Source organism: Dendrobates tinctorius, unplaced genomic scaffold (assembly GCF_039654945.1).
Source record: "Dendrobates tinctorius isolate UK_male_01 unplaced genomic scaffold, ASM3965494v1 ptg000162l, whole genome shotgun sequence".
Classification (NCBI taxonomy): domain Eukaryota; kingdom Metazoa; phylum Chordata; class Amphibia; order Anura; family Dendrobatidae; genus Dendrobates; species Dendrobates tinctorius.
Genome location: NW_027361829.1, coordinates 48,591,897 through 48,616,964, shown reverse-complemented (window position 1 = coordinate 48,616,964; position 25,068 = coordinate 48,591,897). Strand labels below are relative to the sequence as shown.

The following is a 25,068-nucleotide window of genomic DNA, read 5'->3' as shown; positions in this document are numbered from 1 at the left end:
GAATCCGAATGTACCATATTCGTGCAACATTTATGTTTGGTGATCGTTTACCGAACATATTCGCTCATCTCTATTCTTAAGGTCAAAAGATATCCAATGCACGACTAGCAGAGTGTCTGAAATAAAGTGACCATACAGTGTTTGTTAGTAAAGAACATATACAACCCACCACATAATTACAAAAATGAACTTTATTTGAGTTGAAATGGCTCCATGGCAAAAATATAAAACTGGGCAGTGGAATCAGCCTATTGTTTACAGAAACATGTAGCTTCATACCACAGGATCCAATATAACAGCTGCAAAGCAGTGAACTCAGTGCCTACACACGGGAAAGGCAGATATTTTGTGTGCCGAAAAGGTAGTCATGAGAAAGCAGCTTAATTGACTGGTACTGAGAAATATCTACCTACATCACTTCAGGGATTACATGCATGAGGCACTTATTCCAGCTGAACTCACAGGATACAGTTTCATGAATAATGGTCTACCAAGCCAAATGATTGCCATTACTGTGTGCAGGCATCAAGAGCACTTTTGGCTGTTGCTAAACTGCGACTTTGGCCACGACACCTGTCGCGCGACCATAGTGTGCCAGGTGTCACTGTTACATTGCAGCACGATACAAGAGAATGGGATCGCGATCCTGTGGGTAGGTGCAACTAGCCAGTGTCAAAAAAATGCCACTGGTTACACTTCTTGTGACTTGCTTGTCCTGGGTGCAGTAGCCTTGGAGAGGCAATGCAATTCCATTCACTTGTATTGCACTGTAATGTAGCAGTGACACCTAGCGAACACTGGTCAAACAAATGTCATGGCTACAATTGCTGTGTAATCCCGCTTTAAGACTGACTATACAGATAAAGTGAGACGCAGAGTATTCCTATATGTTCTAGTAGGCAAGGCCCATTACAATGAAAAAAAAAAAAAATCAGCCATGGAGTGTATCCCATAGATCTAGTAAAATCATATTGCTGCTTCTGTGTAGCCCCAGCCTAAAGCAAAGCAGTAGTGGTAAGAAACCTTAGATTACAACAAAGAAACAATCACAGTAAGTAAATGAAGAGTTCTTTAGTTACCTCCAAATCACATGTAATGTTTCCTGGATATATTGTTATGTGATGAACAATCAAATTACTATTTATATACAGTTGAGCATTGGAAGGATTTTATGCTTCAATGTATTCAGCATTTCTTTGCTTATCAACACGTTATGAAAAATTATCAGCAAAACTCAATCTCCTGAAAGTAAAGGCGACATACTATCTTAATTTCCCCAAGTTGAGTGAAGTACACAAAAATATTATACCTGCATTTAAAATATACCAAGAGGGACAAATCACTGCAAAACTATGCAAATCAAACATGGAAAGAATATCATTCCCAAAAAATGAGATGTGAGAACAATCTGTGGTGGATATTGAGCACAATGCTGACACAGGGACACAGTCAATACTACAAAGAAGATAAGCATCAAGGCTTTTGCTACCTATCATAGACGTAATAAAATAGTGGTGGAGTAGTAGTGAGGTTGGAGAGTTTAGTTTAAAGAAAAAAAATTGTACTAAGAAAAAATATAATACAACAAAAAGGAATTTGCTTACCAGTAGCGTTATTCTATATAATGATATTACCTCCACACTTTGCCATTTTGACCTACCTGCTTTTAAATGCAAGTAGGAAATGTGAATATTAGGTACACCCATCCACACAGCAAAAATTATTTTGAAAACTTTCCACTATGGTAAACTTGGTTCTTTTGTTATTCTGACTATTCTGAGCGGTTTTCAAAAACCTGTATTACCTGACTCTAACCCTATTTGGTTAGTCTTTGTGAAGCTTGCAAGGACATGTAGAATCAACTTGTCATCACTTCCTTCACCAAGTTTTTCTACAGCTTGTTTTGTTTCTGGCTTGGAAAAGAAAGCAAAAAAAAAAATTCCTGTCTTGAGGCATTTTGCGTGCTCTTTCCTAATACATACAAGTATTTTCTTCCTATAGAGATGCCTATGCAAAAATACACGCTAACAAACAAGAGTTGCTGTATTTGGAAAAAAACGTTAGGGACCCCAAATCACCAAAAGTGTATAAATAAAAGCAAAAATCATGTATACACAGTACCAGTCAAAAGTTTGGACACATCTGTTTCTCATTCATATGGTTTTCCTCATTCTTATTGGAATGTGCACATTATAGATTTAGCCAGAAGGCAGCAAAATCGCGAAGGATCAATTAGTAAAGAAACACTTGTGAAACAAACAAGAATATGTATTAAACATTGGATTCCTCAAAGTATCTCCCTATTACTCTGAAAACAACTTTACAACCTCTTGGCAATCTCTCAAGCTTCTTCATCAGAAATGAATTAACAGGTATGTCTCGTTAAGAGGTCATTTTTGGTATAAACAGTCTTCATAATGTACTTGAGGCCATCAGACGTGTTTTGCAGAAACAATGATTGTGTTGAGCTCCAATCCAAAACTGTTCTAAGACAGACTATGGCAAGAACCACTCAACTTAGTAGAGTGAAATGACAGTTCTTCATTACTTTAAAGGAAACCTGTCAACGGGATTGTGCACAGTAACCTACAGACAGTGTCAGGTCGGCATTGTTATATGGATTAAAATGATACCTTGGTTGATGAAATCCGTCTTGTGGTTGTTTAATCTTTATTTTCAGTTTTGAGTTAATGATATGCCCGTGCTCCAGGGCGGCCTGTGGGGGGGGGGGGGGGACGTTATGTGGTGCTCTGCTTACGTATTAATCAGTATGGCTTCCCCCTGCCCCCTAGTTTACATAATGAATATTGTATATGTAAAAAAAAAAATCACCTTCTGCAGGCAGGTGGTGGTGCCTGTGCTGCAGCATGATTGCATCTGGATTGTGTATTTAATTATTGTTTTTGATGGTATACATTAATTTAAAAAATAAATCAGTCTGAAAATGGCACCAGCCGCGCCTGCGCAGTAGCAGCTATTGGCTATCCAATAGCTGCTACTGCGCAGGTTGCGCCATCTTGCTAGAGAAAAAAAAATGTCTAAACTAAGATGGCACCTCTGCAGCAGCTATCGGATCGGATAGCTGCTTCTGTGCAGGTGCGGACTGCGCCATATTCAGACTGATTTTGTTTTTCTTTTTAAATTAATGTATACCATCAAAAACAATAATTAAATAGACAGTCCATATGCAATCATGCTGCAGCAGGGGATTGATTTTTTTTTTTAATACATATAATATTTATTATGTAAACTCGGGGGCAGGTCACTGAGGGATCAGTGACTCGTCAGAAGCCACACTAATGAATACCTAATCAGAGCCCCACATGAAGACTCCCCACAGGCCACCCTGGAGCACGAGCATATCATTAACTCAAAACTGAAATTAAAGATTACACAACAACCACAAGATGCATCAACCCAGATAGTCAGTCTATTTGGAAAAATGCCAGGTCCTTGAAGGTATTCTCAAATGCAGTCATAAAAAACATCAATTGCTATGATAAAACTGGCCCTCAAGATGTCCTCCCCAGGAAGGAAGACCAAGAATTTCGTCTGCTGCAGAGGAATAGCCCTCATAAATGATGTGCATACATCAAGTAACAGCTACACCTCAACATTAAGTGTCCTGAGGAGACTATAAGAAGAAGGCCTTTATGGTGGAATTGCTGCAAAGAAGCCACAAACAAGAAGAGACTTGCTTGGGCCAAGCAACACAAGAACTGGACATTACATCAGTGGAAATTTATTATGTGGTCTAATGAGTCAAACCTTCAGACTTTTGGTACCAGTCACAAAGTCTTTGCGGAGACAAAGAAAATCGAGAGTGGATGATATCTAAATTTGTGGCGCTCACATTGAAGGATGGAAGTTCGGGTGTGATGGCTTAGGCTATGTGCACACGCAGTTTTTTGGGTGTGCGGAATTTGTAGAGAAAACCACAGGTAAATCCTCAGGTAAAAAGTCCTGCGGTTTATCTGCGGTTTTGCCCTGCGGTTTTACACCTCATAATGGATGAGGTGTAAAACTGCAGCGTTTCTGTACCAAACAATTGACATGCTGCGGTTTGTAAACCGCGGAAAAAACCGCAGCATGTGCACAGCTTTTTTTTTATTTCCATAGGAAATAAAGGTACTGTACAACGCAGCAGAATCTGCTGCGGACCCGCAGGTGCAGAAACGCTGCAGAACCGCAGCAAAATCCGCACCGTGTGCACATACCCTTAGCGGTGCTTTGCTGGTGACACTAATGGTAATATATTTAAAATTCAAGGCATATTTACCTAGAATGGCTAACAAAGAATTGTGCAAAGACATGCCAAATGGTTTGCACTTACGAGACTATCATTTGTATTACAACAGGAAAATCATTTAAAAACACACCTCCAGGCTATGTAACGACTATGTGACCAAGAAGGAAAGGCATGGAGTGCTGTGTCAGATGACATGGCCTGCACCCAACCACCAAACCTAAACAAAAATTAACATGGGTTGGACACAGAGGAAGGCAAAGCAGCCGGGAACACCTTCAATACTGTTGGAAAGCCATTCTAGGAGACAACCTGATGTAGCTCTTGTTGTTTCGTAGTCGTGCTGCCTTCAGTCTGACTCTGCCATGTGCACATTGCAATAAGAACAAGGAACACCATTTCATACACAGGTGACCAAACTTTTCAACACCGGTACTGTATATTGATATTTGCTAGGCATTTTTCTCTGGACGTCCAGCCAACATCTGACCCACAGTGTTTTTGCCACAAAAAGCTGCACGTGATACCAATTTTAGTGTTATATCAGCCAAGTCGATAATTCATTGCCTGATTTCACATACTGATGGTCTAAAGTTTTACCCTCATTTGTATTGTTCACCAGTGATTACATTCAAAGTGCTGTATATTTGACTGCTCATGCACCCCAGGTGTATTTTATTACATCCATAGTAGACAGTTGCTATGGCCAGCTGAACGAACAGATAGCTGGATAAATTATTCTTTCTCAACTAACTAAACCATAGCAATTTCCCATATAAACCTATAATCTAGCATTTTAACTGATATAAGCACAAATGTGATTACAATGGCATTAGGAAATACTCCAAATGTAAAAATATTTATATTTCCTCCAAAGTGAACTTGTCAACATGTTTCTTTGATCTAAGCTGCTACGAGTACCTATGTTGCTTATTTAGGATCCTAACAATCCATTGGGATTACAGCCCTGCATACCTGCAGAAATTAACTTTATATATACTTCCGCTAGTAAATCTCTTCCTGGTAACCAGCGCCAATGTGCGAGTACGAACCAAGCTCAGTGCTGCTAGGAGCCTGCTCACCCAGCCTACCAATCAAATACAGAGGGGCTCAATAAGCAGGGTCAGAGGTGGGTCCATACTAGCCCATCAGAGAGCGGTGCGTGATGTCATTTATGCACGTGAACGGATCGTCAGGATCCTAATTAAGCAACACAAACGATGGTGGGAGAAGCTTAGATCTAGGACATCTGGTAACAGATTCCTTTTAAAATAAACAGAAGTTTATGACCACGGGATGGTGTCCTCAGGTTAAAAACTACATATGGTTACTTGTTGAGAGCCGTGTATCTATGAAATGCTGACTAAATGCATGTTAGGCACAAGAGCTGAATGCTCTCAATAATAAGTTGATTAAATTAGCCATTTTAAGCTGAATGGATTCTGTAACTCAGTACCTAAGTCTCAAAAGGGTATCTGCATTTTTACTTTAATGACCTGAAACTGTATTTCCAGATGGATGCAGCGATTTAGTGATCTGAAGCCATTCCCAACCTACCAGTTCTTACAGTAGTTGACTTTACTAAATTTGAATGCTACATGTGTGCCTGAGAACAGCACCTTTAATGTGACAGGTCTACTTTAAGGCATATTCAGAGCTACAGAGTAGTTGAGAATATGACAGTGGCTGAATGGCCTGGGTACCCATAAAGTATCTGTCATTCTGATGTTTGAGCCAAGTTTGCTACAGCGCGTTGCTGAACCTTGTACAGTTATCAGAATGGCTGCTAACCGCAGGGCTTAGGCTAGTTTCACACTAGCGTTTTCTGGAGCTGCACATGGCCGCCGTGAAGCTCCACCCACGGACACACCTCCTCCGGTCAGCTCCGCCTATGGGCGCATGACGCTGCATGCGATCTGCGTACCCTATCTTTAGCTTTGGGTACGCAGGCCGTGCGTCCTTTTGACGTGTGCGCCGACCTGCGCCAAACGCACAGTGTTGCATCTTGGTGCGATCGTTCGCACCGTCAAAAGGACGCATGCGCCAGAAAATGCATACCTGCGCACGGCCTGCGTACCCAATGCTAAAGATAGGGTACGCAGTTCGCATGCAGCGTCATGTGCCCATAGGCGGAGCTGACTGGAGGACGCGCGGCGGTGCGCAGCTCCAGGAAACGCTAGTGTAAAACTAGCCTTATGGTAAGTGGTCTCGCACAATGAGTACATTCAGAAACACAGTACATATTCAAATAAAACATATTTGGAGGAATTCAGTTTCCAGATATCGAAGAGGTAATTTCTCTTCTTTTTCCCTTTTCTTGTCAGTGGAGTTGAATGTCTTTCCAAAGCAGTGCCCAGATGCTTAGGGTATATTGTAGTGTCTTTGTACGGACAAGCACAGCCGCTCAGCTGAGATGCGAGGGGCATGCCAACGGGTAATGGTTCTTATCAATAAAAGAAAGGGTGGAAAAAAAAAAGAGGACTCAACAGTGCTTTCATTATAAAATGCAGCATCTTTCCCTTATCCTCTTAGCTAAACTTTTTCTTTTCTTCTTGCCATTTTTCTCTTTACTGTCTTCCATCTTTCGGGCACGAATTTCTCGCATCAAATCAAAGAAGACCTGCAATAATATAAATGAACTTTACAAAGGAACATGGAAAATGAAAAATAAATGTAAAAAGCGAGATGAAATAATAGCACGTTGTTATGCCTTTAGCAATAACATTCTCAAATGGTTTCCTATTTTAGAAAACCTCTTTTCCCCCAGGTACACTTTGCATCAGAAAAAAAAACAAACAAAAAACCAAAAATAAAAAAAAACACCTTAGTCACGCTCCTCATTGAGTCTCCACTGCTGTTCCGACGTCTATTATTGTGTGCAGCGCTGACGTCATGCTGACAGCATTGCAGCCAGTAACTGAGCTCAGCGGCTCTGCTGGAGTTGACGAAACGATCTGCTGAACTCATTTACTGCCTGCAACGCTGTTGATGTGATGCAGACAGTAACAGAAACGGGAGCAGCGGTGGAGACTCAGGGCTCCACCCAGCTAAAGTACAGAAAGCACGGTTTGTTTTTTAAAAACCTGAAAACCACTTTAACAACTTTGTATAACATGCATTAAACTCAATAATAAAGACACATAGGGGACAATTTACAGAACAAATTATTATGAACTCGACTTCCCAACCAGGAAAAATCTTCTATCCCTTGTTTAGTACACATTAAAATACATGTGTGCTCAAGTTCAAGAAATGTTCAGCTCTCTGTATTAATATGGGCATATACACTCACTGGCCACTTTATTAGGTACACCATGCTAGTAAGGGGTTGGACCCCCTTTTGCCTTCAGAACTGCCTCAATTCTTCGTGGCAGAGATTCAACAAGGTGCTGGAAGCATTCCTCAGAGATTTTGGACCATATTGACATGATGGCATCACACAGTTGGCGCAGATTTGTCGGCTGCACATCCCTGATGCGAATCTCCCGTTCCACCACATCCCAAAGATGCTCTATTGGATTGAGATCTGGTGACTGAGGAGGCCATTTGAGTACAGTAAACTCATTGTCATGTTCAAGAAACCAATCTGAGATGATTCGAGCTTTATGACATGGCGCATTATCCTGCTGAAAGTAGCCATCAGATGTTGGGTACATTGTGGTCATAAAGGGATGGACATGGTCAGCAACAATACTCAGGTAGGCTGTGGCGTTGCAACGATGCTCAATTGGTACCAAGGGGCCCAAAGAGTGCCCAGAAAAAATTCCCCACACCATGACACCACCACCACCAGCCTGAACCGTTGATACAAGGCAGGATGGATCCATGCTTTCATGTTGTTTACGCCAAATTCTGACCCTACCATCCGAATGTCGCAGCAGAAATCGAGACTCATCAGACCAGGCAACGTTTTTCCAATCTTCTACTGTCCAATTTCGATGAGCTTGTGCAAATTGTAGCCTCAGTTTCCTGTTCTTAGCTGAGAGGAGTGGTACCCAGTGTGGTCTTCTGCTGCTGTAGCCCATCTGCCTCAAAGTTCGACGCACTGTGCGTTCAGAGATGCTCTTCTGCCTACCTTGGTTGTAACGGGTGGCAATTTGAGTCACTGTTGCCTTTCTATCAGCTCGAACCAGTCTGCCCATTCTCCTCTGACCTCTGGCATCAACATGGCATTTCCGGCCACAGAACTGCCGCTCACTGGATTTTTTTTCTTTTTCGGACCATTCTCTGTAAACCCTAGAGATGGTTGTGCGTGAAAATCCCAGTAGATCAGCAGTTTCTGAAATTCTCAGACCAGCCCTTCTGGCACCAACAATCATGCCACGTTCAAAGGCACTCAAATCACCTTTCTTCCCCATACTGATGCTCGGTTTGAACTGCAGGAGATTGTCTTGACCATGTCTACATGCCTAAATGCACTGAGTTGCCGCCATGTGATTGGCTGATTAGAAATTAAGTCTTAACACACAGTTGGACAGGTGTACCTAATAAAGTGGCCAGTGAGTGTAGGTTATAGACTGCTGAAAACAGTCCTCCCTGTATGTCTCATATCTGATGTGTTGTTGAGAAATCATCTTTTAGCACTTTATATAAATTACCTCTTCCCGGCTCTAGGGAGGACGCTGCCTGAAAGATAACTCTGCCTCCTGAGCTTGTTTTACACAAAGGAAAGTTACCAGTTTGAGACAAGTAACCAACACTAAACAGGAGAAATGAAATTTGCAAACACATTTTTTGCTTCTCTCAGCTCTGCTATATTGCAACAATATTACACCACTGTCTGCATGTAATATGTAAGCTGAAGCTGAGAGGAACCTGCAGATGTGTCAGGTGTAATCACACACAGCTCTGCTGTGAGATCAGGAGAGCGGCCATTACACATCACACTGGTAACTCCCCCTTCATTTATAATAAGCTCTGGAGGCAGAGTTATCTTTCATGCAGCGTCCTCCCCAGTGCCAGGAAGAGGTAATTTATATTAAGTGATAAAAGAGGATTTCTCAAGAACATGTCTGATATGAAACACACAGGTAGGACTATTTTCAGCAGTCTATAGCCTGTATGCCCATATTAATAGTTTAGATGTCAAATGTGGTGATAGGTTCCCTTTCAATTCTAGGCAGTGGTAAGATTACAGTTTTATGGGTAATCACCTCTAATCCAGTGGGAATAGAGATTTTTGTGTGCTTTTAAAAAGGAATATGTTAGCACTACATAAGTAAGCATAATAAAGACACGAGGAAATAAAATAACCCACAATAAAGAATCGGACTCCTCTTTAATGTACCTTGTCGACATTGGCCCGCGTCTTTGCTGAGGTCTCGACATAATTAACATTCCATTGATCAGCTCTGCTCTTCGCCTCTTCTACTGAAACCTGCCTCTTATCTTCCAGATCTGATTTGTTCCCGACAAGAAGGAAAGGGACATTCTCATCTTCCTTCACACGTAGTATCTGTTCCCTAAACAAGTTTACACTTATATTGAGATATCTGTATTGATTCCACTATAAATCACTCATGTACTCACTCATGTGGTATCTAAACTATTTATTTACAATTGGTCATTTCAAATAATTTTTACTCAACTCATTCAAGCAAAGTGCCCCAATAATGCACTGCTATAAATGATGAGAATATAAGGCTGTGCACCCACTGCCATGTTCGCAGCCTCTGTTAACAGTTACTTCAGATTTGATTAGAATAACGTAGCACGTTAAGCTATTTTTCTCAACAGAATGATTGAAAGTGGTGAATCCAATTATAGGTTAATGGGGTCGTGGAGGACGAATAGTGTCTGTTGTGTGATGGATCGGACACAGTGTCATAGCTTGTGCTCAGAAGTCGGGAAGAAATCGCAGCCCATCTAATGCACCGTGCTAAATTATTTTACTCATGCCCCACTCATTTATACAAGTCATGCCGAAAACAAACGACATTTGACTTACAAATGGTACATAAGATTTCCTTTACCGAGCCCAAAAATAGATACAGCCCGCACATCAGAATAGAGGACATATACTCCTTAATACAGATACCACACAGGGCCTTTTGTAACCAACACCCACTCCATGCCTCAGCATACAGGCCCATGTCATGTAACCACTGCCCTCCAAATCCCTAACAGCAAACAGGCTCTCACCACAACGGTAAGCACCACGTGCTTCAGCAAATCCACCCCCATCACAAAGGCGCTTGCCACATGAACGATAAAGAACTCTCAGCCCCATCCTTCTCCCAGAATACAGGCCCCAACCACATGAAACATAAACAACCACCAATCCATCTCCTTGCTCACAGCACGACCTGTAAATGACAATCTGCCCTTTCACCCAATGCATACAGGCTGTTACCATATAAACTGTGACCATCATTGGTGGTTCATTGGTATTGTTGGTATGTTGTAACAGATTCCCCTCTTACAAAGGTATAACATTTTCCCCCAATAGTACAGGGCCATGAGCATGAAGTGAAACATGAAGCAATATTGATATAATCACAATTCTCCGTAAAGGAACAAAGACTCTTTGAAATCTTTTTGTTTCACCTCAAATACTACTAAGCTTTCATTATTTAGCGGGACATGCAAAACATGGTAATAATGTTCTGTAACGTTAAGTTTCTAGATCATGTTTGCAGTTATTCCACACACCTAAATTTACTCAACATTTCTTGGCATTCACTGCAGAATTTTATTGTGAGAACGAAACTACAAGCAACTGATCGCAGCAAAAAAGGCAACCGCAATCTTCATCAGACCTATGTGGGCAACATATTTATAGTAATTAGCAACTGGCATGGTGTCAGGCAGAACGGGAGGTGTTCTCTTCAGCAACGCTCTGGCTGGGAGGGTCCTGAGAGCTTTACCTTTATCTTGTTTATCTCCTATAACCACATGGCAAATTTCGTAGGAAGTCGATTGAGTTATCAGTACAGTATGTTTCTGGAGTGTGTGTGTGGGGGAATGGACATTTAGTTTCGAGCATTTCCTTCAAGTAGAGGGCATGCTGGTCTTGCATGTGAAGGCAAGGACAGCTCCTTTTTTACATGCAATCTTGGTAGCAATGATTTTTATTTAGCAGTTTCCTAGGAATCTGGATGACATACTGATCTCACTGGAGTGAACAGCTGTTTGCAAGAAGGGATTATTTACATGGCTGGAAGAAGATGTGTCTTGTCGTCAGTTTGTATCTTAATGAAATGTGACAAATAAATTGCCATATGTTCAAGAGAAACAAAAATTAATGAACAGAATTGTTATGTCTGAAGTATTTGGGATAAGACATGGTGCGTGCTCACCTGAAATCTGCAGTAGCAGCAAAAGATTCTTGTTCTGTGATGGAAAAGACACAGAGGAAACCCTCACCGCTTCGGAAGTAATTGTCTCTGATTGCTGCATAGTCCTCCTGGCCAGCGGTGTCCAAGATGTCGATCTGGACCTCTACTCCATCCAGCACAACTTTCTTGCGGTAGCTATCTGCTTTGGTTGGTTCATAGTCTTCTACAAACTTTAAAAAAAAAAAAAAAAATAATGAAAATTAGATATAACTAGTAAAGTTATTACCTCTGCTGCCACTAAGGCCTGTTTCATACTTCCGTTTTTGTGTCCGCCAAACGGATCCGTTTCCGTTTTTTTGACGGAAACTGATGCAAACGGATCCGTTTTTAAAAAACGGATCCGTTTTTTTGACGGATCCGCGGTAACCGCTAATGGAAGTCTATGGGACAAAAAAAACGGATCCTGCAAAAAATGGCGGATCCGTTTTTTTACGGAAACCAACGGATTTTGACGGATTTGAAAAAACGGAAGTGTGAAACAGGCCTTAAGTATAAGGCTAAGTCCACACGTACCGGAACTCTCGCGGAAATTACCGCGAGAATTCCGGAATTCCAGTCCGCGGGAAAATTGCATTTTAAATTCCCGCGATATTCCCGCGGAAAAACTAGCATTTTGCAAGCGTATTTAGCTTGCAAAATGCTAGCGTTCTCCAAGCGATCTATAGCATCGCTTGGAGAACTGATTGACAGATTGGTCACACTCGTCAAACATAGTGTTTGACGAGTGTGACCACCTTTTTACTACTGAGGCCGCCTATGCAGCATCAGTAGTAAAAGATAGAATGTAAAAAAAAAAATAAAAAATGGTGTTATTCTTACCTTCCGACGTCCCGCGCATCCGTTCCCAGTAGTCCTTTGCGAAAATGCCCGCGATGACGTCAGTTCTCGCGGGAACGCGACGTCTCGCGGTAATTCGCGATGACGTTGCGCGAATTACCGCGAGACTTCGCGATCCCGCGAGATCGGACGCCATCGCGGGCATTTTCGCAAAGGACTACTGGGAACGGGAGCGTGAAGAGAAGCGGGAAGCCTGCGCGGGACGTCGGAGGGTAAGAATAACAATATTTTTTATTTTAAATTCTTTTTTTTACAGGGATATGGTACCCAAAGCCCGGAGGACAGTCTTCTCTCCTCCGGACCATGGGTACCATCCGCAATTGTTCTGCTTACTTTCCGCATGGTGTGCACATCCACATGCGGGAAATAAGCGGAACAATGCATTCCTATGGGTGCGGGATCGCCGCGATTCCGCAAAATAATGAGCATGCTGTGGTTTTTACCGCGAAGCGATTCCGCCGCGGTAAAAACCGCAGCATTAGCACAGCATTGCGGAATCCCATAGGAATGCATGGGATGCTTATTTTTCGCGTTTTCGCGGCAAAATCGCGCGGTTAAAACTGCCGCGGAAACGCGAAAAAAACGCCACGTGTGAACTCAGTCTAAAAAGAAGATCCTTGTAAACACCAGAATTTGCAAGAAAAGCACACATCACATAATAAACCTTGGTGATGAAAGTTTATAAAGCACTATACAGTGTCTGACAAAAGTATTCACACTCCCCCACCTATTTACTTTTTGCATTACAACCGGTGTTTAAATATTTTTGTAATCCGATTTGTGTGTGATGCATCCACACTAAATAGTCTAATCTAGTGAAAAGAGAAAAATATGCATAAATTAAATTTATGGGATCAAATAGCTAAAAATTATCATGTGTATTCACTTTTTTTGCTATGAAGCTCCCCAAAAAAATTCTAGCACAAGTAATTAAGTCACATGCTTAATGATAGTATGGTGTAAGTCCTCCTATATGCAATATGAGTGCCAAATGATCTGTCAGTATTGGCTGCAACACCATTAGGCAAGAGGCAACACTAACAAAACACCACCATGAACACCAAGGAGATCTTGAAACAAGTCAGGGACAAATCAGGATTGGGTTATAAAAAAAAAAAATATCCCAATCTCTGATGATCCCCCGAGCACCATCAAATTGATTATCAAATGGAAAGAACATGGTACCACAACAAACCTATCAAGAGAGTCGCCCACTAAAACTCTCAGATCAGGCAAGTAGGGCATCATAGAGGCAGTACAAGACCAAAGGTAACCCTGAAGGAGCTGAAGAGTTCCCAAGCAGAGATTAGAGTATCTTGTTCATACTACCACAAAAAATTGTAAACTCCATACAGGTGGCCTTTATGGAAGAATGGGCAGAAAAAAAAAAAAAAAAAAGTCTTTACTAAAACAAAAATTATAAGGCTCATTTTGAGTTTGCCAAAAGACATAAGGGAGACTCCCCACATTAATGTAGGAAGGTGCTGTGGTCAGATGAGACCAAAATTGAACTTTTGACACTAAGATAAACGCTATGTCTGGTGCTAAGCCAAAATAGTTTATCACCCCAAAGACACCATCCCTACAGTGAAACATGGTGGTGGCAGCATCATGCTGTGGGGATGATTTTCGGCAGCAGGGACAGGAAAAATGGTCCAAGTTGAAGGGAAGATGGAAGGTGAAAAATACATGAATATTTTTGAGCAAAACCTGTTTCAGTCTGTCACTGTCAGTGATTTGAGACTGGGATGGCGGTTCACCTTCCAACAAGACTATGACCCAAAGCATACTGCTAAAACAACACTTAAGTGTTTTAAGAGGAAAAGTGTGAATGTTTTGGAGTGGTCTAGTCAAAGTTCAGACCTTAATCCTATTGAGAATCTGCGGTCAAACTTGAAGACTGCTGTTCACCAGAGAAAATAATTTAACTTGAAGGAGCCGGAGCAGTTCTGGCTTAAGGAATGGGCATATATCCCAGTGGAAAGATGTGGAAGACTCAGACTAATCCAAAGAGACCTGCAGCTGTAATTGCTGCAAAAGGAGGCTCTGACTGATTTTAGGGGGGTGAATAGTTATGCACACTGAAGTTTTATTATTTGTTGTTTGCTTCAGAATAAAAAGAAAACAAAATGTTGACAGTTGTATGCATGCATATTCTTTACATAAACTGATGTGAACCCTCAAAAAAACAAAAATAAACAAAAACAAAAAGAAACAGTGAAACACCAGGTTGTAAGGTAGCAAAACATGGAAAATGTCAAGGGGGTGAATACTTTCGCAAGCCAGTGTATATCTGGTTTCTCTAGCATATCCCTGCACCTGATATCGCCAAAGTTAATGACTTAAAGGGGTATTCCCAAGAACAAAAGTTAATTTTAATCAGATCTTGGAATAATAACTTTTATGTAGATGTTTATCTCTCAGCACGATTTCACCCTCAAAAAACGTTTTTATGAGCATGTAGCTCTTTCAAAGGAAAGTCCAGCAATATCTTTAGGCTATGTGCACACGTAGTTTTTTTGGTGTGCAGATTTTGGAGAGAAAACCGCAGGTAAATCCGCAGGACAAAAGTCCTGCGGTTTATCTGCGGTTTTACACCTCATAATGGATGAGGTGTAAAACTGCAGCGTTTCTGCAAACAATTGACATGCTGCGGATTGTAAACCGCAGCAAAACCGCGCGGAAAAATCTGTACCATGTGCATAGCGGTTTTTAATTTTCTTAGGAAATAAAGGTACTGAACAACGCAGCAGAATCTGCTGCGGACCCGCTGCTGCAGAAACGCTGCGGAACTGCAGTAGAATCCGCACCGTGTGTACATACCCTTACATGGCCTGTCTGATCCAGTGTTAGAGAAATCAGAATTTGAATTGATATGAAAATGAGGCTGCAGATCAAAAACCTCTGTCACTCCAGCTCTATTCCCTAACCAGTGCTGCCTCCTACTTGACTGGACTGTCTCTATGCTGTATGACTTCAGGAAAAGGAGGCGTCGTTTAACAGGAGCAGGCAACACTGGGCAGGGAATAGAGCTGGAATGATAGAGGCTTCTGATGTACAGCCTCATTTGCATATTAATTCAAATGCAGATCTCTAAATAATAGAGGAACAGACTGGTCATCTAAAGGTATTGGTGGATTTGTCTTTGAAGGGGCTACATGTGCATATAAATAATTTGGGGTGTGAAAAATCCTGCTCACTGATTCTCTAGAAGCAATCCCTAAACACTTACATAATACTCATCAGGGTTCTTGGCAGATGACCAGTTTGGTGAAACTACAGTATACAGAAGCTCTAAGTCTTCATGCCACAAATTAAAAGTGCAGAGCAGGTGTACACTTACCTCGTCATACATAAACTGAAGAGTTAGAGCAGATTTTCCCACACCACCACTTCCCACCATGATGACTTTATGCAATGCCAAAGAGTTCTGTCCCTTAGGCTTATTGGCAGTCATCTTTGGGTTATTTTTCAATTTTTACCTTGAAAGAAAATCAATTTTCTAAAAAATAAAAAATAAAGACATGTTAATTCTGACATGTATTTTTAAGAACGGGTAACCCGCCCATAGACACAGACAATTGTAAGGTCTCAGATATTGAAAAGAGATTTTACATTGTGTCCTCAAAGAGGCTGGCTACTACTTTTTTAATTGGTGACCTATCCTTACGATAGGCCATCATTATCTGATCGGTGGGGATGCTACACTCGGCAGCCCCGCCGATCAGCTGTTACCAGCAGTGGATGAAATTTCTTGGATGCTGGCAGAACACAGAAGCGCCATCAAAGCTATAGTGGCTGCGGACCAGGTACTGCAGATATCCCACATACTGAAATGAGTAATTTTTTTTTTCCTGGGGGGTGGGTTTCAGGTTATACGAGCCATTTTAAAAGATATGTGTTAAAAAATGTAGCAATTACACCTTATGAAATGGAAAGGATGTAATTTTAAAAAAATCTGCCTTTATTTGCTCTGTTTATATGGTGTAACAAGTTACATTTCTACAATTATGGAGATAGTGTAGTGAATTTATTACATTTTCCCTAAAGTTTTAGGAACATTCCCAAAGGGCAATACAGCTGCTGATATCATGGGAAAATTGTGTCATTAAGCCGCACACATTTGACCCACACTGCAGTCATGTCCTCTATGGACATGTTATGGATAACAAATACGCAGCATTGGTCAATTTCTCGGTGGATATTATCCAAAGCGTATGCACAAATTTCTTAAAATCCTGCTATTATGAAAACAGCAGATTTTTGTGCCCGCTGAATTTGCTCCATTCACATAAATTTACACACATTTTTATTTTGTTCCAGCAACTGAACTGTGTAAAGTCTGTGCACCTTTCATTAGTAAGATTTGAGGACAAATAAATCACTTCAGTTTTTTGAATGGTTATGAATATATTTTCCCATTAAATCAGTTTATGTAAATAAACAAATGTTGTATTAGTTTTGATAGTATAGGTCGTCGTAGCGATAATACCAAATACTTTTACTTTTTGTTTAAATATTGCTCCAAGAGCTATTAATTTTCAGTCGACAGTCCTACAAGGGCATGTTTTCTGTGGGACAAGTTGAACTTTTTAATGGTACCATTTGTTGGTACATAAAATTATTTGCCCACCCCTGACCTATAGGGATGTGAAAAAACAAGAGAAAACCAATTCTAGCACCATTTTCTAAATATTTTTTTTTTAAGTTTGTCACCAGGTGAGAATTCTAATTGCCACTGTTTCGCCAGGAACCCGGCTCATTTGTGGACCTCCTGCAGTTTATTACACAGGTACAGTGGTAGTATTGGCTGGACCAGCACAATATATCTATCAGGGAGTACTTATTAACAATCACTCGTGATGACTGTACAAATGATAGACAGTTAAAGTGCTAATGCTACTGGATTAATCCAATTTCAGATAACATAATCAATGGTAATCTACTGAAGGACTTGATCAAGGCTTAGTCAGTGGTATAACAACCTGTAATAACACTGAATTGCACTGTTTCATGCCTGTCAGAGTAAATTAGATCTTTTCTCCATTGCCAATGGGGTGACAGAGACAAGCCTCCATCAGAATAACTACTTAGATGCTGCAGTTAGTATTGACAGTGGCACCGTAGTCCTTTTGGATCCCAGCCATTGCAACACAATGTCCGTGTAAGTCTGTGCCATATACAACTCAGGCAAAAATTAAGAGACCACCACATCAAAACCCTGTCATGGGCAGCCCATTCTCCAGACCTGAACCTCATTGAAAACCTCTGGAATGTAATCAAGGATATGATGGATAGTCACAAACCATCATACAAAGAAGTGCTTAAGGGTATGTGCACACGTTTCGGATTTGTGTAAAGATCCGCAGCGGATTTGCCTCTGCTGATCCGATGCAGATCCGCAAGTGATGTACAGTACAATATTTGGCAATGGAAAATAAAAACCGCTGTGCACATGCTGCAGAAAATTCCGCACGGAAACGCAGCAGTTTATTTTCTGCAGCATGTCAAATCTTTGTGCAGATTCCGCAGCGTTTTTACACCCATTCCATTCTAGGAATCTGCAGGTGTAAAAATGCAGGCCAAATCTGCAGGAAATCCACAGTAAAGGGCAGGCATTTTGACCTGCGGGTTCTGCAGATTCCGCGTGAAAAATCCTCAAACGAATCCGCAACGTGTGCACATACCATTAATGTTTGTGCCAAAAGCAGTGTGACAGGCTGGTGGCAAGCATGCTAAGACGCATGAAAGCTGTGATTAAAAATCATGGTTATGCCACAAAATATTGATTTCTGAACTCTTCCTGAGTTAAAACATTAGTATTGTTGTTTCTAAATGATTATGAACTTGTTTTCTTTGCATTATTTGAGGTCTGAAAGCACTGTTGCTTTTTTTTTTTTAATTTTGACCATTTCTCCTTTTCAGAAAAAAAACCTAAATTTATTGCTTGGAAATTTAGAGACATGTTGTCAGAAGTTTGTAGACTAAAAGAACAATGTACATTTTACTCAAAAATATATCGATAAAGAGAAAAATTTGACAAACTGAATATTTGGAAGTGGTCTCTTTTATGCCAGAGCTGTATTTGGCACACAATCTTTGGTACATCATCTCCTTATGTGCCATGCAGTGCCTCACCAAATGGTATTTTTCACCATGCTAATATCCTACAGTCAAGTATATGACCACTTCTTATATCGCAGTGAACTTGGGCATCCTGACGTGGATTTGATATATAGATACGATGAATCTTGGAGGGGAAACATGTCGACTTATTGCTACTGGATATATTTTGCTATTCAGTTATTAAAGTTAAAGAGTAATCGTGCTTTTAATTTTTATTTCAGAAATCAATAGTATACATAAAAATAAGTAGATTTATAATATACTAGCTGAAGAGCCCGGCGCTGCCCGGGCATAGTAACTAACTGTGGTTAGTTATAGAAAATTATAATTATCCTCCATCCCAAAGTCCCGTGCCCATATACCCATCATACATATCCACGATCCCATAGGCCCGTGCCCATATACCCATCATACATATCCTCCATCCCAAAGTCGAGTGCCCATATACCCATCACACATTCTCCATCCCATAGTCCCATGCCCATATACCCATCATACATATTCTCATCCCATAGTCCCATGCCCATATACCCATCATACATATTCGCTATCCCATAGTCAAGTGCCCATATACCCATCACACATCCTTCATCTCATAGTCCCGTGCCCATATACCCATCATACATATCCTCCATCCCTTAGTCCCGTGCCCATATACCCGTCAAACATATCCTCTATTCCATATTCCAGTGCCCATATACCCATCACACATCTTCCATCCCATAATCCCGTACCCATATACATATCCGCCATCCCATAGTCCCGTGCCCATATACCCGTCATACATATCCTCCATTCCATAGTCCAGTGCCCATATACCCATCACACATCCTCCATCCCATAGTCCCGTTCCCATATACCCATCATACATATCCTCCATCCCATAGTCCCGTGCCCATATACATGTCCTCCATCCCATAGTGCCGTTCCCATATACCCATCATACATATCCTCCATCCCATAGTCCGGTGCCCATATACTCATCACACATCCTCCATCTCATAGTCAACCATTATGACATCATAATGAGCGGCGGCGGGGCTTGCAATCTTTGATGACATCAGCGTCGCCATGGCAACCATTGTGACATCATAATGAGGGGCGGGGCTTGGCGCGCACACACTGCTTCCCCAGTATGCAAATAGGGGCATTGTGACATCACAATGAGGGGCGGGGCTTGACACGCACACACTTTTTCCCCCAGTATGTAGATAGGGGCACAATTGTTTGGTGAATTGGAACGCGCGGGGTTAAAATTTCGCCTCACAACATAGCTTAGGACGCTCTCGGGGTCCAGACGTGTGACTGTGCCAAATTTTGTGGCTGTAGCTGCGACGGTGCGGATGCCTATCCCGGACATACAAACAAACATACACACACACACACACACACACACACACACTTTGAGCTTTATATATTAGATCTCAAAGAAATCTGATTCTTTCTCTGCCAGAATAGGTCATTATCAAAATTCTCAATTCTGAGGTATAATCTGTGTTCAAAGAATAATAAATAAAGTTGCACTCTGTAGTGCTATAGCACATAAACATGAAATATAAGACATTGGAATAGCATTACTGCTCTAGAAAATAGGAAAAAATTAAGATACTTAAGAGCATAAATTGGCCAATTCAAATGTGCCCAGTGGCCACAAAAAGGAGATCTTCTTTGCTGGGAACCTATCCTAGTGTGATTACTCTCCTGGGCTGATAGCATCCATTTATATTGGTAGGTTGGAATTGCAAAGTTGATTATTTTTATGTGTACTATTCACTTATGAAATACAAATTAAAACGATTGTTACACTTCAATTATTCAGTCTGTTTTGCTGCTATTATAGCAAATATTTTTCCACTGAATCTTTGCTAACGGAAATATTAAAAGATTTCTAGTTTTTCCACTGAAAAACTGAGGTTATATGGATATTGTTTTTAGCGTATATGATGCAAGATTACATTTATGCTGCAAATCTATATTTCACTACTGTGGATTTCATTATAGTTTACCTATTGGTGGTATATAATGATTTTGTAAGGGATATTAGGGTAAGCCATTGTAGACTTGGGCTGCCAGTTGCGCATCTAGGATGCCAAACTCCACGGATAGGTAGGGTACTACTTTTTTTTACTTAAAAGAAAAAGGATAAAACTGGAAATCTCATTTTGACCACCAAACCACAAGGAATACTAAAGCACAGTCTTCTTGGTTGTAGGGTTCCCTTTCCAAATAAAATCGCCACTTGGTGGATTTTGTTTTATAAAAACCTAACCCCTAACCATGCTGTACTCCCCTTACCTGGGTCCACCAGTGAATCTCCGCTACTGCTCCTGGTATGTGGTATTGGATGCGGTACAGACGCCAAGCTGACAGCACAGCAGCTAACAAGTGAATTCAGTGGCTGACCTCACTGCTGGACTGCTGCACTGTCAAGATAACATATGTATTTTTCCCAAGTCTCTGGAGCCATATAGCGGATTTAAAAAAAAAAAAATAAATAAAAAATTGAATACTCGGGAACAGTGGGGATAAAAAGCAAAAATTGCCCACTTTTGACCTGGTGAAGGGTTCTCTAACGAATTTGAGCTTTCATTTGACAGTGTAAGTAATGTACATTTCAGTCGTAATTAACAATACATTTGTATAACATATTTGAGTTTGTCTATATTAACCCCTTCACTACCAAGGGTGGTTTGCACGTTAACTCCCGGGCCAAATTTTACAATTCTGACCACTGTCCCTTTATGAGGTAATAACTCTGAAACGCTTCCATGGATCCCGGTGAGTCTGACATTGTTTTCTCGTGACATACTGTACTTCATGTTAGTGGTAAAATTTCCTTCAAATAACTTGTGTTTATTTGTGAAAAAAAACAGAAATTTGGCGAAAATTTTTAAAATTTCGCCATTTTCCAACTTTGAATTTTTATGCCCTTAAATCACAAAGATACGGCACCCAAAAAACTTAATAAATAACATTTCCCACAGGTTTACTTTACATCAGCACAATTTTGGAACCAAAATTTTTTTTTGTTAGGAAGTTATAAGGGTTAAAAGTTGACCAGCGATTTCTCATTTTTGCAACACCATTTTATATGATAGAAAATACCCAAAAGTGACACCATTCTAAAAACTGCACCCCTTAAGGTGCTCAAAACCACATTCAAGAAGTTTATTAACCCTTCAGGTGCGTCACAGGAATTTTTTTGAATATTTTAAAAAAATGAACATTTAACTTTTTTTCACAAAAAAATAATTCAGGTTCAATTTTTTTTATTTTACCAAGGGTAAAAGGAGAAATTGGACTGCAAAAGTTATTGTGCAGTTTGTCCTGAGTACGCTGTTACCTGATATGTGGGGGGGAACCACTATTTCGGCGCATGGCAGAGCTCAGAAGGGAAGGAGCACCGTTTGACTTTTTCAATGCAAAATTGGCTGGAATTCAGATCGGACGCCATGTCACGTTTGGAGAGCCCCTAATGTACCTAAACAGTGGAAACCCCCCACAAGTGACCCCATTTTGGAAACTAGACCCCCCCCAAGGAACTTATCTAGATGTGTGGTGAGCACTTTGAACCCCCCAGTGCTTCACAGAAGTTTATAATGCCCGGGCGTGAAAATAAAAAAAATTGTATTTTTTCCACAAACATGATCTTTTAGTCCCCATTTTTTTTATTTTCCCAAGGGTAACAAGAGAAATTGGTCTCCAAAAGTTGTTGGCCAATTTGTCCTGAGTACGCTGATACCTCATATGTGGGAGAAAACTACTGTATGGGCACACGTCGGGGCTCAGGAGGGAAGTAGTGACGTTTTGGAATGCAGACTTTGATGGAATGGTCTGCGGGTGTCATGTTGCTTTTGGAGAGCCCCTAATGTACCTAAACAGTGGAAACCCCCCACAAATGACCTCATTTTGGAAACTAGACCCCCTAAGGAACTTATCTAGATGTGTGGTGAGCACTTTGAACCCCCCAGTGCTTCACAGAAGTTTATAACGCCCGGGCGTGAAAATAAAAGAATCATTTTTTTCCACAAAAATGATATTTTTGCCCCCAATTTTTTATTTTCCTAAGGGTAACAGGAGAAATTGGACCCCAAAACTTGTTTTGCAATTTGTCCTGACTAGGCTGATACCCCATATGTGGGGGTAAACCACTGTTTGGGCGCATGGCAGAGCTTGGAAGGGAAGGAGCACCATTTGACTTTTTCAACGCAGAATTAGCTGGAATTGAGATCAGTCGCCATGTTGCATTTGGAGAACACCTGATGTGTCCAAACAGTGGAAACCCCCCAATTATAACTCAAACCCTAACCCCAACACACCCCTAACCCTAATCTCAGCCCTAACTCTAGCCCTAACCCTAATGGGAAAATGGAAATAAATACATTTTCTTTTAATTTTATTATTTTTCCCTAACTAAGGGGGTGATAACGGGGGGGGGGGGTTTGATTTACTATTTATGACGGGATTTTATGTTTGGCAGCTGTCACACGCTAAAAGACACTTTTTATTGTAAAAATAGTTTTTGCATCACCACATATTGAGAGCTATAATTTTTCCATATTTTGACCCACCGAGTCATGTGAGGTCTTATTTTTTGCGGGACGAATTGAGGTTTTTATTGGTATCATTTTCGGGCACGTGACATCTTTTGATCGCTTTTTAATCCGATTTTTTGGGACGCAGAATGAACAAAAACTAGCGTTTCATGAATTTCTTTTGGGGGGTGCGCTTACACCGTTCGCCTGCGGTAAAATTGATAAAGCGCTTTTATTCTTCGGGTCAGTACGGTTACAGCGATACCTCATTTAGGTCGTTTTTTTATGTTTTGGCGCTTTTATGCAATGAAAACAATTTTATATAAAAAATAATTTTTGCATCGCTTTATTCTGTGAGCTATAACTTTTTTATTTTTTTGCTGATGATGCTGTGTGGCGGCTCGTTTTTTGCGGGACAAGATGATGTTTTCAGCGGTACCATGGATATTTATATGCGTCTTTTTGATCGTGCGTTATTGCACTTTTTGTTTGGCGGTATGATAAATCATTTTTTGCTTCGTTTTTTATTTTTTAAGGGGTTCGCTAAAGAGGTTAACTAATGGGTGGGTCGTTACGGACGCGGCGATACCAAATGTGTGTACTTTTATTGTTTTTTTTATTTAAAACAAATGAATTTATTTGGGAATATTTTTTTTTTTTTTTAATTTATTTAGCGATTTTTTTAAAATTATTTTTACACTTTTTTTTAACTTTATTACATTGTCCCAGGTGGGACATCACTGTCCTGTGACAGATCGCTGATTTGTCACATCACAGATCACTGACAGATCAGCGATCTGTCACAGGCACTGCACAAGGCTTCCTCGTGCCTGTGCTTTGCAGGCACTGAGGAAGCCAGCTCCCTGCAGGCCCCTGTCGCCATCTTGGATCCTGAGACCTGCAGGGAAACAGCCCCCCCGCAGCAGCGCTGCACATTGCGCTGCTGTGGGGGGCTCAGGGAAGCACAGAGGGAGCCCCCTCCCTGCCGATGCTTCCCTTTAACCCCGGTACACCGCGATCATGTTTGATCGTGGTGTGCGAGGGGTTAACGTGTCGGGGGCGGTCCGTGATAATCAGCTGACACCCGGCCGCGATCAGCGGCGCTCACCACGTGGGCGCCGCTGATCGCTATGACGTAATATTCCGTCCATGGGAATTAGGTCCAGGGTCACATGGACGGAATATTACGTCCATTGTAGGAAAGGGGTTAATTGATCACACTCCTTCCTGCTAAACTCCACTCATTATTCGAAAAGAGGGTGCAGCTAGCTGGGACCAACAAAAATGCCAACCTTAAATGTACAGTATGAGGAATCTGGGCCATAAGCTAAGCACTTATGATGAGTGAACGTGCTCGGATAACGTCTTATCAGAGCATGTTCGAGTGTTATCCGAGCATCTGGCTGTACTTGTATATAATAATAATAATCTTTATTTATATAGCGCCAACATATTCCGCAGCGCTTTACAGTTTCAAAACACAAGCCATAAGTAACAACGTTAACAATACAATAATTAAAGCAAAATAAGATTAAATAAGATGACCCTGCTCGTGAGAGCTTACAATCTACAATGAGGTGAGGGAGATACAAAGTACAGGTGTGTATTTACAATTGTATATTTACAATGAAGGTCCAGCCATCTTGAGGGAGTGAAGGATGGATGGATATAGTGAATGGGCTACACACGCACACTTACACATAGAATGACTTTGATTAGTGAACGTGATAAGCCACTCTGAACAAATGTGTTTTGAGGGAGCGCCTAAAGCTATGCAAATTGTGGTTAGTCCTAATTTCTTGGGGTAGAGCATTCCAGAGGATAGGAGCAGCATGGGAGAAGTCTTGGAGTCCGGAGTGGGAGGTACGGATTAGTGCAGAGGTTAGTCGAAAGTCGTTTGCAGAGCGCAGCGATCGGCTAGGCCGATAAGTCAGAAATGAGGGAGGAGATGTAGGGGGGTGCCACACCTTGGAGAGCTTTGTGGGTG

At 41.1% G+C, this 25,068-nt stretch overlaps 1 protein-coding gene across 2 annotated transcripts in view; it reads right to left on the bottom strand.

Moving 5' to 3' along the window:
* Window positions 1-6,164: 6,164 nt before the first annotated feature.
* The window catches only part of RALA (RAS like proto-oncogene A), a 74,074-nt gene continuing 55,170 nt past the window's right edge, over window positions 6,165-25,068 (bottom strand). For both annotated transcript variants that reach the window (XM_073550011.1, XM_073550010.1), the window contains exons 2-5: window positions 15,764-15,922; window positions 11,545-11,753; window positions 9,534-9,708; window positions 6,165-6,866 (exon numbers count right to left, since the gene is read on the bottom strand). In XM_073550011.1, coding sequence (XP_073406112.1) covers window positions 6,744-6,866; window positions 9,534-9,708; window positions 11,545-11,753; window positions 15,764-15,877 — 621 coding nt within the window. In that variant the 5' untranslated portion in view covers window positions 15,878-15,922 and the 3' untranslated portion in view covers window positions 6,165-6,743. The remainder of the gene's footprint in view (window positions 6,867-9,533; window positions 9,709-11,544; window positions 11,754-15,763; window positions 15,923-25,068) is intronic.